We start from the raw sequence: 16,616 nt of genomic DNA on the forward strand, positions 1-16,616 counted from the left end.
CCTGCCACAACGCCTGGCCATTTTTTGGTTGCAACTGTCATTCTTGTTTGGTGGGCCCGGGTCGGATTCGAACCCGCCACCTTGGGTGTATGTGGCTGGCACCCTAGCCACCTGAGCCACAGGCGCCAAGCCGAAATTTGATTTCTTTATGGCACTACTAATATTTCAGTAGCTCAGTACCAGATGTGGCTCAGGTCTGCTGCATGGACGGTGCAGACAAAAAGTGTTCTGTGCACAGTGCTGGGTTTCTGAGTGCTTTGGCCTATGTTTGTTTGTTTGTTTGTTTTTGCAGTTTTTGGCCCGGGCTGGGTTTGAACCCACGACCTCTGGCATATGGGGCCAGTGCCCTACTCCTTTGAGCCACAGGCACTGCCCCATTAGCCTATGTTTTTAAAAAAACTGCAAGTGGCATTTGCAAATATTTATTTATTTATTTATTTATTTTGAGACAGAGTCTCACTTTGTTGCCCTTGATAGAGTGCTGTGGTGTCACAACTCATAGCAACCTCCCACTCTGGGGCTTAGGCGATTCTCTTGCCTCAGCCTCCCAAGTAACTGGGACCATAGGTGCACGCCACAACACCTGGTTATGTTTGGCAGGGACTGGGTTCAAACCCTCCACCCTCAGTATATGTGGCTGGCACCCTACCCACTGAGCCACAGGCACTGCCTGGCATTTGCAGATTTTAAAATCTGTTTTCATTTGTCATTATTTCCTAGTCTTTGATGAATCAGCTAGAAATATCATTAGGATATGAAATATACTTAATTTGAAATGTGACTGGGCAGTGCCTATAGCTAAGAGAGTAGGGCACCAGCCACATACACTGAGGCTGGCGAGTTCCAGTCTAGCCCAGACCTGCTAAACAATGACAACTGCAACCAAAAAATAGCCAGGCATTGTGCACAGGCTCCTGAGTCCCAGTTACTCTGGAGACTGAGGCAAGAGAATCCCTTAAGCCCAAGAGTTTGAGGTTGTTGTGAGCTGTGACGCCATGGCACTTTACCAAGGGTGACATAGTAAAACTCAAAAAAAGAAAAGAAATATGACTTTATTGTTCATAAAAACTCTAAATATAACATGTTTTGTGCATTATTTCTAGGGTGCAGACATTTGTCGGCTTTGGCATGTTCATCAAGCTTTGTATTGCTTTGATTATGATTTGGAGGAAAGTAGAGAAATTAAAGACATGCTGCTTGAGTGCTTCATGAATATTAGTCATATCAAGAAAGAAGAGGTACAGAGGTTCCTGTTTTGGTCTGTTTGTGAGCTGCTTTTTAAATACGTGCTCTTCCAAGTTCATGTTGTTCTTTGTGATGTGCTCAGTACGTTCTTGGAAGATTCAGCTCAGCTACCAAGAGTTAGTATATATTCGTTGCACATCATTTTTATTTCAAGACAGTACTAAAGCAAACATTTTACAAGTCCTTATTATGTCATTAAATGGGATGGTAACAGGTGGCTGTGTGAATCCTGGGAGAGCCACAATTGCATTTTAAATTAAGAACCATTAAAAATAAGGTTGGGAAAACACTTCCCTATGGACGAGATCTGGCCCTCTGCCCTGATTCCACTTGAACTGGCATGTACTCAGAACCATCCTTGGACTGCGCCGTGTTCTCCATTTCTCCTTCCCGCCTGTCCTCCAGTGAGTCCCACGGGAGGCTTTGGCTTGTAGCTGCACTGCTGTCCTGGAGACACCCTCACAGGTGCCCCTGAGCACTTGAGATGGAGTCTGTCTGATTGAAGTGTGCTTTAAAAAGTATATAAAATAGCTGATGAGTAATTTTGGTATCTCTTATATACCTAGTATAATAAATGATAATATTTTTGACTATATTATTTTACATAAAAATGTTAAAGTTAATTTAATCTTCTTTTATTAATGAGGCATGAGCACCTCCCACTGTGCTGGAGCCCCCCTCTAGTTGATTATTGAGTGCCAGCTATAAGCCCAGGTTTCAGAGGCCACGATGTCATCCACATGTCTTTGCCTTGGGTTGCCTGTGGCTTTGGAGTACATCTCCTAAGACTGAACTCCTGGAATTCAGCCTGGGAGTCCTTATTCACTTCCCTGTTGGTAAACGAAGAGATGAAGTGTTGCTAATTTAATTGCATTACTACCCATAAATTCTAGACTTAAAGCATTGTAGGTGTGAGGTTGCATGGCAGTCTGTGGCAGAGCCGGAATGAAATTTTATGGGCCTGTGGTGAGTGTCCTAACTGCTCCTGCTCTACCTCCAGAGCAGGAGGCATCTGAGGCCCTGCAGCCAATGCCCTGCAGTTTGGGGACAGGAGGTGCCCCCTGAGGCTCTTCCAGCCTCAGCCTTGGTGCATTTGCTTCATAGTATAACTTACATGTGCCTCCCTCCTTCTTACTAATAGCTAACTTTTAACTTCACTCAATATTTAAAGAACTGTTATTGAGAACTTTTATTTGGTTGCAATTTTGGTTCTTTTTTATTTACAGGGCAGAAGATTTCTTAGTTCTCTCTTTAATTGGAATGTAAATTTTATTAAAATGATCCATGGGACTATTAAAAACCAGTTAGAGGGATTACAAAAGTAAGTATTGAGGGTAATTAAAAGTTTTGCTATATTACTCTAATTTTGAAAGATTGTGGGCTCGGCGCCTGTGGCTCAACCGGCTAAGGCGCCAGCCACGTACACCTAAGGTGGCGGGTTCGAATCCCCAGCCCGGACCCGCCAAGCAACAATGACGGCTGCAACCAAAAAATTGCCGGGCGTTGTGGCGGGCGCCTGTGGTCCCAGCTACTTGGGAGGCGGAGGCAGGAGACTCGCTTGAGCCCAGGAGTTGGAGGTTGCTGTGAGCTGTGATGCCACGGCACTCTACTGAGAGCAGTAAAGTGAGACTCTGTCTCAAAAAAAAAAAAAAAAAAAGAAAGATTGTGTTTGATTTAACTTTCTTTTTTTCTTTTGAGACAAGTTCTTGCTCTGTTGCCTGGTTAGAGTGCAGTGATGCAGTCATAATTCACTGCAACCTCAAAGTCCTGGGCTCCAATGATCCTCCTACTTCAGCCTCCCGAGTCTAGGACTATAGGGGTGAACCATGAACCCTGGCTAATTTTTTCTACTTTTTTTTGGTAGAGACAGAATCTTACTGTGTTGCCCAGTCTAATCTCAAACTCCAGGCCTCAAGCTATGCTCTAGCTTTGGCCTCCCAAAGTGCTGGGATTACAGGTGCAAACCACTGCACCCAGACTGACCTGGCTTTTAAAAGTTGTATTAGTGTATTGGAAGCTTAAAACTCCGTTTTACTTATTTTGTATCATTGTATCACTGAATAATTTTTTTCTTCTGTAGGAAGTCACCATTGAAATTAAGATTTTTAAAGTAAAACTTAGTGGAAATAAGTAAAACTCAGTGGAAATTAGGCAGGGATAGTGGGGAGGAAGGGATATGAAAATCTTATTGGGTATAGTGAACACTGTGTGGGTGATGCACCCCTAACTCAGGCATCACAGAAACAATCCATGTAATCAAAAACATCTGTACCCCATAATTTTTCTTTAAGAGACAGAGTCTCACTTTGTCATCCTTAGTAGAGTGCTGTGGCGTCACAGCTCACACCAACCTCTAGCTCTTAGGCTTAGGCGATTCTCTTGCCTCAGCCTCCCAAGTAGCTGGGACGACAGGCATCTTTACAACTCCTGGCTATTTTTTTGTTGCAGTTTATCTGGGGCCAGGTTTGAACCCGCCATTCTCAGAATGTGGGGCTAGTGCCCTACTCACTGGCCACAGGCGCCACCCAGTACCCTGTAATATTTTGAAATCAAAAGAGATTTTAATTTGTAGTCATTCCTTAAATAGTCAAATTGTTTGCCTGTTAAATCTTAGCCCTGCTGACCTTAACCCACATAGTAGTACCTGTGATAGCGTTGTGGGTGTGATGTGCACTTTGCAGGTGAATCTGACTGGGTTGTGTGGGGCAGAAGGGGCCTGCAGCTGGGTCAGCACCGAGCTAGGATTTGGTTCTGGTTCCTGGTTGCAAAGCTTCTTTTGTGCACTAGATCGTTTCTCCTATTCCTCATTTTCAGAATATTTGGGTCACACTAAGAGATTCTAAAGTCAATTCTGGCATTTATTTGTACCTGAGGAATTAGTAGCTTGGAAAGTTCAAAATGACTCTAAGTCACAGATTTATTTATATTTAAATTTTTCTGGTTTTGAGCTCATGTTCTCAGAGTTTCGCAGGAAGTAATGAGTTCTGGGCAAGCCTTGGCTGAGAAGGTAGAAGTAGTTTGTCTCTTCTCCTTCCTTTCCCCAAACTCTTCATTCCACTTTCTGCCACAACTGAGTAGCACATCTCTACAGATCAGTGCAGAGTGCCAGGGTGAGAGAGTAACTACAATGATACATGTTGAAAGTGTAATTCTTTAAACTTACATGACAATATTTTGTTCTTTTTAATAGGTCTTTGGTCATACACATTGCAGACATCTATTTCAGAGCTTGGAAAAAGGCTACAGGAAGAGTACTGGAGGTATTTTTATTGTATTAAATATTAACACTTTCATTGCATTCTAGTTACTAAATAAATAGTAAAGGAAGGGTTATTTAAGACTAATGTTTATGTACTCTGTCAAAGTAAAGCCACATATAGAAGGTTGCGTGGCAGAAAGGCACTCCAGTGATCAGGGCAGCTTGTAGAGCTACACTGCTCCCAGACATGGCCCAGGGGAGGGTGGGCAGGTGTTTTTGGGCACTGGGTAGCTACAGGCCTGTGCTATCTGGCATGTGTGGTTATTGGACTCTTGGAATGTGTTCAGTCCTAATTGAGCAGTGTTATTCAAATATAAAATATCTCACTAATACTTTTAAAAAATATTGGTTGCAAATTGAAATGACAGTGGTCTGGATATATTATATTGGACTAAATAAAATAATGTTGCTTTCCATATCTGTGGGTTTTGAGTTCATGAATTCAATTAACCGTGTACCGGTTTCTTTTGTTGGTTTTAATGCAGCCACACAGGGGTATGTGCCTTTGTGGCTGGAGTTCTATCTCTGCTGGACTGTTGCTTATGTGTCTCAGTCACTGCTGTCCATTATGTTACTTTTGAGAACTTAAGGTGTTCTCTTTGTGTACAGCTCACTCCATTGACTGCATGGTCTATATATTGTGAAGAGAGGGCTATGTGATTCGCAGTCTCAGCTATGCAAAAACCTTTTGTGCCAAAAAGTGTCTTTGTCTATTTTCCCATATGTTTTTCTTATACTAGGTTCTCAAATGTTTTTCTTTTTTTCTGAGAGTAAACTGTTCACTCTAAATCAGAAAGGCATCTTTTGCAAGCCTCTTTTCCATCCAGGCTTTGTTCTGCTTTGGTAGAGGAGGCACCTGTGGGGCTGGCTGGTGGCTTCCTGGTGTCAGGCTCCTTCCATCCTGTCTCTGCCCTGCCACATCCAGGCCTGATTTCATCTAACAGTTCATCCTTGACTTCTTCTGGAAACAGCAAATTACCTGTTAGAGTCCTGTATGGATGACTTCTAAGTTTTCAGTATGTATTTTTTAGGGAGAGAAAGGCAACATCAAGATATTCTGCATTATTTTTTGCTTTAAAAATACATCATGAGGGTGGCGCCTGTGGCTCAGTGAGTAGGGCGCCGGCCCCCTATCCCGAGGGTGGCGGGTTCAAACCCGGCCCCAGCCAAACTGCAACAACAACAACAAAAGTAGCCAGGCATTGTGGCAGGCACCTGTAGTCCCAGCTACTCGGGAGGCTGAGGCAAGAGAATCACCTAAGCCCAGGAGTTGGAGGTTGCTGTGAGCTGTGTGATGCCATGGCGATAAAGTGAGACTCTGTCTCTAAAAAAAAATATATATATATATATATATGTGTGTGTGTGTGTGTGTGTGTGTGTATATATACACATATATATACCATGAAATTTGTTCTGCATTATTTTTTGCTTTAAAAATATACGTGAATATTTGCCCTTAGTATAATTTGTTTCCTGTTCTCTAGTAGATTAAAAAATAGTACTTTGTAATTGAAAACTTAGCTGTTTGACTATCTGCGTATAGAATTAGCACCAGTTGTGGGTACTCTGCAGTCTAATTCTCTTCCCTCCTCCCTGTAAGTATGTAAGGCAATTCTAGACATGATATTTCATTTCTATATATTTCATTATGCATCTCTTAAAAAATATGACTGTACAATGTTAATGTAACACCTAAAAAATTAATAATAAGTGCTTGGCATTTTTAAAATAATTAGACCATATTTAAATTTTCCTGTTTGTCTTAAGATTTTTTTTATTTTTTTTCTTAATCAAGATTCAGTAAGTTGCCCACATGCCATTTACGTGTTGTGGCATTTAAACCTTTTATTTTAGATCCTTCCTCCTCTCCTTCTCATTCTTCTTTTTTTTTTTTTTTTTAAACCTGTGCCATTGACATGTTGAAGATTTATTTCTTTTTGTTTTGGCCAGGGCTGGGTTTGAACCCGCCACGTCTGGCATATGGGGCCAGCGCCCTACTCTTTTGAGCCACAGATGCTGCCCGACATGTTGAAGAAAGTGGGTCAGTTGTCCTGAAGGTTTGGGTTCACCTTTCCTGGTCCCATAACTTCCCAAATAGAGCTGGGTATCTCCTGCTTCATCCTGAGCCACACAATATGTAGGCTGTCCTGTGTTAAAGCTGCTGATGCTAAGATTTACTGAGTCTTCAGATGAGAGTTTCAGAGGTACTGGAAGTTAACATTAAGGCAGTTTCCTCAGATCCTTCCCTAAACCGTGGAAGTCCTGTGCATGTGTGTGAAGGGTACAGGGTTGGGGGTGACAGACCCTGTGATCCACCAGGGTTTGGGCTGTTCTTGATGGCTTGGCCGCCCCTCAGCTGCTGTACTCTGGGTGGCCCCCATGCCTGCCCAGCCCTTCTCAGTGGCAGCCCCAGAAGGTCTTACTTCAGGCTGGAATCCTCTACCACAGAGGGAGCTCCGTTGTGGTTTGAGGGAGGTTATAAAAAAAGAGCCAGTCCTGGAAGGCTGTGCAGGTTGGAGTGAATCAGGAGGCTCTACACCCCTGCTGCCTCTGTCTCCATGCTTTGATTTGAGTGGCCCAAGTGTGGGTGGGAGCTACCTTGCTATTTGGCACAGATTTGGTATTCAGTCAAATAAGATAGAAGAAGCTAAACATTCTCCTTGGTCTATGGAAACTAAAGGAATTCTAAGAGGTATGGACTTGGAATAGAATTCTCTGGTGACAGGATCTGGGTTTTTCCTCATGAGACACGAGATGAAGAGGTCAGATCCCTTCCTGTGCGCAAGTGCTCTGCCACCTGGCAGCTCCCCAGCAGGCCCCACGTGCCCAGTACCCACATTTCCCTTGTCCTTTCAGACAATCGAGAATGGGTGCATCCAGGACTTCATGTTCCACGGAATCCACCTTCCGAGGAAGTCTCCAGTGCACTGCAAAGTGCGGGAGGTGAGCTGGCACTTACCACATTAATTGTGAGCAGATTATTTTGAAATACTGTCTCACTTTTTTGTTTTTAGATCACTATTTTGGTTAAATTTAAAAATTAGGCTTTCAGTAAGTTAGAGAGATTTCTCAGGATCTTGATATGATTCTGCAGTTTTATTCCTGCCACAAAAGTTTTAATGAGGAAGCAAAGGCACATTGTTGTTAAGGTAGTTGAACTTTATTTGAATGACCTTTGATCCAGTTTGTTGATCAAAGAACTTCTAGAATTATCACTTTCTGTTACTGTCACTTTTTCAAAGATCTTAGAGCAGTGGTTCTCAACCTTCCTAATGCCACAATGTATTTTTATTGTTAAAAAGAGGTCACGACCCACAGGTTGAGAACCGCTGTCTGAGAGGATGTTTGAAGTTATTTTTATTAATCACTTTTATACATTAAATCTACATTTCGGTGTTCTGAAAACCAAATGGAATAAAAATGTTGATAGTTTATCTTGATATTTTATTTGTAAAAGGCACTCAGAATTTAGATAAGAATTTCATCTTTATTTTTAATAAGTGGTCTGACTACAGAAGGCTCTGTCACTAATGTCATTATTACACTAATAGGGGTTTGATTGCTCATGGTGATCCTGGCAAGAGGAATTGGAAGTGTGGTCCTAATGTCTGATTAAGTTGAGCAGACGCAGTTGATCAGAGTTCTAATCCACAGGCAGGACTCATTTGCTTACTGTTAGTTTTAGCAACCATGTGTCATGAAGCAAAGTGAATAAAGACTGCCTTTTGCTTTGCTTTTTGTGTAGTGGGATTATTACGTTTATAGAATATAAATGTACTAATGATCTTAATTTTGAATGGATGAGAAAACATTTCTTTACGTTATTGATGCTTTGGTTTGTTACCCAAGGATAAAGAACCCAGAGATTTATCTAGATCACTGAGTTGTCCAGAGGGTTTAAAAATTATGATTTCAGATGATTAGGATAAGTACATATATTAAGTGAATCCCCCTCCTCCCCGTCCCCCATCACACTGTGGCTTTTATTATTTATTTTTTTATTTATTTAGAGACAGAATCTCATTATGTCACCCTTGGCAGAGTGCCATGGCATCACAGCTCACAGCAACCTCAAACTCTTGGGCTTAAGTGATTCTCTTGCCTCAGCCTCCCAGGTAGCTGGGACTACAGGTGCCTGTCACAATGCCTGGCTATTTTTGTTGTTGTTGTACTTGCATGTATGGGCCAGCAGCCTAGCCCCTGAGAAACAGGTGCCGAGCCTATTTGTTTGTTTATTTATTTATTTATTTATTGAGACAGAGTCTCACTATGTCACCCTTGGTAGAGTGCCATGGTGTTACAGCTCTCAGCAACCTCAAACTCTTGGACTTAAGCAATTCTCTTGTGTCAGCCTCCCAAGTAGCGGGGACTGTAGGTGTCCACCTCAATGCCCAGCTATTGTTTGTTGTAGTTGTCACTTGTTTAGCTGGCCTAGGTTGGGTTCAAATCTGTAAGCCTTGGTGTTATGTGGCCAGCACCCTGCTAACTGAGCTATGGGTGCCGAGCCTCGGTGTGGTTTTTAGTTGTAGTCATTGGGTTATTTATTTCACATATATGATTTATTTTGTATATATGACTTGGTTTTTCAAATTCTATTTAGTAACTAAGAATTGCATCATATTATACCACACAAAAAGTTTGATATAGTTGCTTTGTTCTTGGTGCCAAATAACTAATGACTTTTTTCATACAGAATTTTTTGCCATGGTAGGCTTAGTAATAAAGATATTATTTAAGTATAGGTATAACTATTTGGTAAGTGTATGAAAAACACAAAAATAATTCAAAGGAAAAATACTGTGAAATGTATTACTGGAATTGAAATAATTGTTTTTAACGTTGTGTATAACCCATTAGAGTTTCTTACATTGTTTTTATTTGATAAAAATTTATCTGATACATCATCTTATTGATATGCTGAAAGAAACTTTCATGCATTTCTTCAGACGTCATTTGAAGCGAGAAATCCTGATGTGTTTGATGAAGATGTTCTAGAATTATATAGGGCCATGGAATTGTACGCTTTAAAAGAATGAATTTTATGCTATATGGATATTATCTTAATAAAGCTCTTTAGAAAATCTTTCCATGGAGTATACCATTGATACCAAAACTTGATATGGTTGGAATGTTGTGCACAAAAAATAAACTATAGCCTGACATCAACATTGTTAAAAACTCCAAAATAATTAATAATCAGAACAAATAGTCTCCACCTGTAGTTCTTTTAGGGTACAGTTGACACAAGCAGAGTCCTTGAAGAGGGAGGCTGGTGTGTGTCTCCCCACGCTGGCTGCAGCACGACTGTAGCCCTGTAACTGGGACTCCTGCTGTCCTCCTGCCTGAGGTCACAGGCACAAGCTTCTGCTGGCTCAGCCTGCTGTTTCATAGCCTGTTTACTTTTAATTTTTTTCCCCATTTTTCACTAATAAATTTTATTTTATTTATTTTTATTTTTTTTGAGACAGAGCCTCAAGCTGTCCCCCTGGGTAGAGTGCCGTGGCAACAAAGCTCACAGCAACCTCCAACTCCTGGGCTCAAGTGAGTCTCCTGCCTCAGCCTCCCAAGTAGCTGGGACCACAGGCGCCCACCACAATGCCTGGCCATCATTGTTGTTTGGCGGGCCTGGGCTGGATTCAGACCCACCACCTTAGGTGTATGTGGCTGGTGCCTTATCCACTCAAGCCACAGGCGCCAAGCCACTAATAAATTTTAACTCCAAGAAGTATGAGTTAAAGAAGTCAGGCAAAATGGGAGGCGCCTGTGGCTCAAAGGAGTAGGGCGCTGGCCCCATATACCGGAGGTGGCAGGTTCAAACCTGGCCCCAGCCAAAAACTGCAAAAAACAAAAAAAAGGAAGTCAGGCAAACTTGGTTGTTATTGAGGACAAGCATCTGTAAAGAATTTCAGGACAGGTCTAGCAGGGAAGTAAGAAAGGAGTGGAGGCTCAGGAGTGACCATTTTGGATGGTACTTGACCTCTGGGAGGCTGAGCTTGTGCAGTGAGTGGTCATTGGTGGTGGCTCCTCCTCCCTGCTCTTTGTGACACAGCACTGCTGTTGGGTTGCTGATAAAGAGGTTCAGAGTCTTTGGACCCCTCAGGCACATGCCTCCACACCCCTTACTACATCACCCTGAAGGTCAGAGGTTCAGTGCCTGTCTTGGAGCATGTGTGGCTGTTGGCAGACAGTAGCCAGACCCAGACTATTTTGTAGCTCAAAGTCATTGATGTTTATTTGAACCTTAGATTTCTTTCAGGTGTTGAGCCCAGTAGAGTGTCAATTTCCCTGCACAGTTGCTCTTGTTGGGGAAATTGTCTGTGGCACTTGGGTGTCAGTCATTTCAAAACAGTGTTTCAACACTGCCTTTCTTTTCTTCCTCCTTTATTTTTGGCCCCTAGGTGCTCAGTTACTTCCACCATCAGAAAAAAGTACGTCAAGGAGTGGAAGAAATGCTGTGTCGGCTATACAAACCCATCCTTTGGAGAGGACTGAAGGTGCCTTTGCTTTCTGCTGGGTGGACTGTGCTAATCATGCATATGAATTTGGCGACTCTAATTCATAGTTGTGATTGGGCAGTAGAAATAAGACTTGGAACTGAGTGCTTTGTGGAATTTTTAAAAAGTGTGTTTTTCTTTTATCAAAAACCATTCTTGGGTTCACTTAACTGTCAATTTGGGTTAGTTTAGTGCAGACTACACAGGTGCTTTGAGGTGGCTATGCTGCAGAGGGAATGGCTGGGTTGCAAGGCCAGCCACGGGTCCTCCATCAGGGGAAGTGGTGACACGAAGGGGCTTCAAAGGGAGGAAACTGATTTTTTTTTTTCAAGGGAGAAAACTGATTTTTTGTCAGTCTATTGACATTGAACTAAGTTCGGCTTAGTTTAAGGAAAACATTACAAAGTTTGGTCAATTTAAGTGTTATAATTGTAACAGTTTAATTTGTAAGTAAGTCTATACTGAGATAATGAAAGTATTACGTTGGGAACACTGGGCTTAGGCCTTTGAATGTTAACTTTCTGGGATTCTGAAATACTCTTTTATTGTTATAGGCCAGAAACTCTGAAGTTCGATCAAATGCTGCATTATTGTTTGTTGAAGCATTTCCCATTAGGGACCCAAACCTTCATGCAATTGAGATGGACAATGAAATTCAGAGACAGTTTGAAGAACTCTATGTACGTATTGCATGTGGTGAGCTTTGTGGACCCTAGCTCCATCCAGGGCTTGTGCCACACCCTGCCCCATGGGCAGCTCTCCAGACCTCAGCCACTACTCTGAGAGCAACTATTCTCTCCTTAGGATCCTCTGCAACCACATGGCCCTGTGGTGTCCTTTTCTCTTCCTCTTAGTCACTTTCTAGATGTTTAATTATCACCTTGTGTGGTTTTAGAGATTTTGTGTGTGATCTTAACTGTGTCTGCAGTGGAGATGTGGTGTCACCTAGCCTACAGAGCTCATGCTGTGGTGCCAGGACCCTGTGTTTTGGTGTAAAGTCCCTTAGCTCTTCCGTGTCTTTATCTATGATCGGGATTGTGATCCTGCCTCTCGTAAAGCTCTTGGGGTCCACAGATAATGCCTGTGCATTGGGTTTTCAGAGGAGATGAGAAGACGTCAAGATGCGACATTTATTAGGTTATCCACTCCGCTGATAGTGCTGCCCTGCCATACCTATTCCATCACAGGCAGCTGTGCTGACTGAATAAAACTTTAGGAAGCAGGGGCAGCAAAAGTCTATCATAATGTTACCTGCAGTGCTCCTAACAGAGGCCTTTTGTTTTCTGACTTATGGACCTTCTCAGTTGCGTGCGCCCCTGGAGTGAGCAGCCATCCATTCACACCTTGCTATTGTGCCTCATCCACATGTGGGTTCATCTAAAATTCCTTTGAGGGTTATAGGCAAGTTCATGGGAACAAATATTGCTGAACAAAGTAAGATTAGATTTTGGTAGCTTTTAGTAAAAAAAGTGATAACTTTGCTCTTTTAAGTGTGTAAAACTGTGACTCCTGTGTTTTTGCCTGAAGTGCTTTGAGGTTTGCTTCTATGGGGTGAGTGCCCCACAGCCACTGCCCTCCCAGGGGCACCAGCGTGCATGCAGGCTTGTCGAGTGGGTGCTTGGCCTTCAGCACTGGGTGAGGGTGCTGTGACATGGGAGCTATTTCAGCTCCCCTGTGGGGTCTGCACCTTGTGGGTATGGTCTTGCCAGGGCCTATAACTGCTTTTCCTGGTGCTTTCAAACTGGAATAATCTTGCATAAGACTGCAATTAGGCCTCAGTCCCTAGAGAAGGCAATGGTGGCTGCCCTGTCCTTGGGAAGGAGGAGCTCCTGAGGTGGGAAGACCATCTGCTGTGGCGACCCTGGTACCCTGTACAAGGACACACTGAGTTTCCAGCCTGGGTAGCAAGGGGAGTTAGCTGCTCTACATAAATATCAGGATATTGACTAATTAGCGGGAAGTGTACCTCAGTCTTCCTGCTGCTTAGATTTCTCTTCCATTTAATTCTTCAAGTTACATTAATTGAATTTTTATGAGGAAATGTAATTGTGAGAACGTTATAATTGGTAGAAGTGTCATATGAATAAAAATGTTTCTAAGATACTAGCAACAGTTGTGTGATAGGTGTGATAGGTACATGCTAATAATTAATATGCTTAAGAGGCAGGATCTGTGAAAGAATTATTTTACAGTTAAAAATACCTTAAGTTTAGGAATGACAAATTAGTATCAAAGACAAAAGAGAAGCCAAATCCTTGCCAGAATCAAAGGAGCTCACACCATGTTACAGTCAGAACACTAAGCCATCTATCTATAGGTAGATTGACCATTATAGGATTTTCTTTGTCTAACCTGTTAAAAGATAAAAATGATTAAATCCGTTTTATTTGAATCTGAAGGAAGGACAAAACTAAAAGAACTGTTGAAGTCAGTTGTATATATATATTTTTTCTGAACAAGAAATGTTAGATTCTAAACCATTCCTCCAAAATTTAGCCTGTGGCTCAAAGGAGTAGGGCGCCAGCCTCACATACCAAAGGTGATGGGTTCAGGCCCAGCCCCGGCCAAAAACTGCAAATAATAATAGTAATAATAATAATAATAGATTGTAGAAAACACTGGGGTTTTCTAAATGTTAAGTATTTCTTCTTGGAGATAGATTTATATTTTCCAGTAGTAAAACTTAGTCAACACAGTTTCAGAAAAATGAGAGGTTACTATCTAAACAGTTTTAAAATGCTGTATTTAAACAATTTAAAACAATAAAAGGCCAGGTGTGGTGGCTCACACCTGTAATCCTAGCACTCTGGGAGGCCAGGGTGGGTGGGTGGCCTGAACTCACAGGTTCAAGACCAACCTGAGCCAGAGCAAAAACCTCATCCCTAAAAATAGCTAGGCGTTGTGGTGGGCGCCTGTAGTCCCAGCTACTAGGTAGGGAGGTTAAGGCAAGAGAATCATTTGAGCCCAAGAGTTTGAGGTTGCTGTGAGCTATGACAAACACTCTACCAAGGGTGACAAAGTGGGACTCTGTCTCTAAGAAATTAAAAAATAAAACAGTGGCTCTGCGCCTGTGGCTCAAGCGGCTAGGGCGCCAGCCACATACACCTAAGGTGGCGGGTTCGTATCCCCAGCCCGGGCCCGCCAAACAACAATGATGGCTGCAACCAAAAAAAACGGCCAGGCATTGTGGCGGGCGCCTGTGGTCCCAGCTACTTGGGAGGCTGAGGCAGGAGACTTGCTTGAGCCCAGGAGTTGGTGGTTGCTGTGAGCGTGATGCCATGGCACTCTACCCAGGGGGATAGCTTGAGGCTCCGTCTCAAAAAAAATAAAAAATAAAACAGTAACAAAATTTCATCTCTAAGTTCATATTTAGGTTGAAAATTTATTTTATTTCATTTTTTTTTTAGAGACTCTCACTTTGTCACCCTCAGTAGAGTGCTGTGGTGTCACAGCTCACAGCAACCTCCAGTGTTTGGGCATAGGTGATTCTCTTGCCTCTGTCTCCCAATCCTGAATAGCTGGGACTATAGGCACCTGCCACCCTCAGTATATGGGGCTGGCTCCCTACTCATTGAGCCACAGGCGCTGCCTAGGATGAAAATTTAATAGGCAAAGGTTCATGTGTAAGCAGTACGTCCTATGAATCATTTTTGGGGATAAAGTGAATGGGGAATTGATCTCCACTGGCCCAAATTCTGAGCTAGAAGATTAGTTCTACTTCACTGCAGGATGATGTGAGTAGTAGGGAGGCAGCTGTTTATGAGTGTTTGAATGCCTGAATTATCCTTTACTTTCCTTTCACTCTTAATTGTATTTGGCCAGGAAAAGAATTTTATGTTCAAAATCACTTTTCTCTAGGCTTGTCAGAATATACTGCATTGTCATCTAGCATCAAGACTTTCTGAAACAATTAGGGGTGTTTCTCTTTTTTTTAAGACAGGTGTTCTCTGTTACCCGGGCTAGAGTACTGTGGCGTTAGCCTAGCTCACAGCAACTGAAACTCTCTTCTATTTTTAGTAGGGATGGTGGTTTCCCTCTTGTACTTGGGCTAGTTTGGAACTCCTGAGCTCAAGGGATCCTCCCAACTGGAATTACAGGCCACTGGGCCCAGCCCATTTGGGTCATTTTAGTGACAAAAATACCCCTGAACAGCTCTGGCATTTAGTTTGTCTTGCAGAGCACTGTTTGAAGCCGGGGAGTGGGGAGGACATTCTCAGCACCTGCTCACCACAGACTCACCCTTTAAATGAAGCCCTGGGCTCTGGGATAGGGGTATCTGAGGGAACCCCTGAAGTAGCCCCCAGGAGCTACTTGAGAGGAGACAGAACCACAGGGGTGGCCAGTGTCAATACCACATCATGTTTGTCGTGGCTATGGCTTCAGGCCAGGCATTCCTTAGAGATTGCTGAATTAGTATCCTGAAGGCCCAACAGTGGGATAGCCAGTCCACAAGGCCTGAGGAAGGATGGAGAAGAAAATCCACCTCAGCACCCCTGCTACCTGCAACTTGAAGGCCATGTGGACATGGTTGGACAGAGGGTGTGTGCTGTGTACCAACAAGTCAGCACTAACAAAACATGAGAGAAACCTAGAGATTGTCACGAATCAGGGAAGGAGAAACATTTGATGGAGTGAGTCTGTTTGCCTCCATTGACCCAGCATTCCCCATACAAGCTGCTGTGGGGTCCCTTCCGAGGAAGGCCCATAGGTCCAAGGAGCTCCATGTGGAAACCCTTAGCCAGGACCATATGTGGCCTCGATTTGTAATCTTCATGCTGAATGCTCTGTGTGTGTATGCATATGTACTTACACATGTATGCTTGTGTACTCATCTGCATGTGTGCGTGCATATGTGCTCATGTGTGTGCTTGTGTGCACCTGTATGCATGTGTGTGTACGTGCTTGCTTGTGTGCACCTGTGGTGCATTTCCTCTGCTAGCACTTGTCTGATCGGTGCTTCTTCACATACATTTCACAAAGAAATTCACAATTTCTTTTTCTCTTCCTATTGAAATGCCTCCAAGTACCCACAGATTGTATGTTGTGTGTTTCTGTTACTGTACATTTCTCATGGTCTCAAAATGCAATAACATCAAATCTAGGCATTATACAATGTGATGTAAACATTACAATAAAACTCCGGGTTAAAAAAAACCAAGAACAACAAAAATAGGACATTTTAACCAAAAACAAGATCTGGAAACAAAAGTGATTTTCTCTTCTTTCCTCTCTTCTCTGTTGCCCTGGCTAGAGTGCCATAGTGTCAGCCTAGCTCACAGCAACCTCAAACTCCTGGGGTCTCAAGCAATCCTCCTCTTTCAGTGGAGGAGGATCCACAGGTGCCTTCCTCAACTTCTGGCTAATTCTTGTGTTTGTAGTAGAGATGGGGTCTCGTTCTTGCTCAGGCTGCTCTTAAACTCTTGAGCTCAAGCAATCCTCCTGCCTTAACCTAGAGTGCTGGGATTAAAGGCATGAGCCACTGTGCCTGGTCTCTTCTATTTTTGAACAGGGTCTTTTGTAATCATAAGCCTCTAAACTCCTGGGCTCTGGTGATCCTTCTACCTCGGCCTCCTAAGTAGCTGGGACCATAGGTGTCACTATAACCATGCCTAGTTCTA

The 16,616-nt window shown here is 42.9% G+C and overlaps 1 protein-coding gene across 1 annotated transcript in view; it reads left to right on the forward strand.

Annotated features, from left to right (window-relative positions):
* The window catches only part of NCAPG2 (non-SMC condensin II complex subunit G2), a 72,797-nt gene that overhangs the window by 24,100 nt on the left and 32,081 nt on the right, over positions 1-16,616 (forward strand). Inside the window, exons 7-12 of the mRNA XM_023508266.1 lie at positions 1,104-1,238; positions 2,472-2,566; positions 4,436-4,505; positions 7,361-7,447; positions 10,903-10,998; positions 11,553-11,678. Of these exons, the coding sequence (XP_023364034.1) occupies positions 1,104-1,238; positions 2,472-2,566; positions 4,436-4,505; positions 7,361-7,447; positions 10,903-10,998; positions 11,553-11,678 (609 nt within the window). The remainder of the gene's footprint in view (positions 1-1,103; positions 1,239-2,471; positions 2,567-4,435; positions 4,506-7,360; positions 7,448-10,902; positions 10,999-11,552; positions 11,679-16,616) is intronic.

Source organism: Otolemur garnettii, unplaced genomic scaffold (assembly GCF_000181295.1).
Source record: "Otolemur garnettii isolate 467f Iridium unplaced genomic scaffold, OtoGar3 scaffold00235, whole genome shotgun sequence".
Taxonomy (NCBI): Eukaryota; Metazoa; Chordata; class Mammalia; order Primates; family Galagidae; genus Otolemur; species Otolemur garnettii.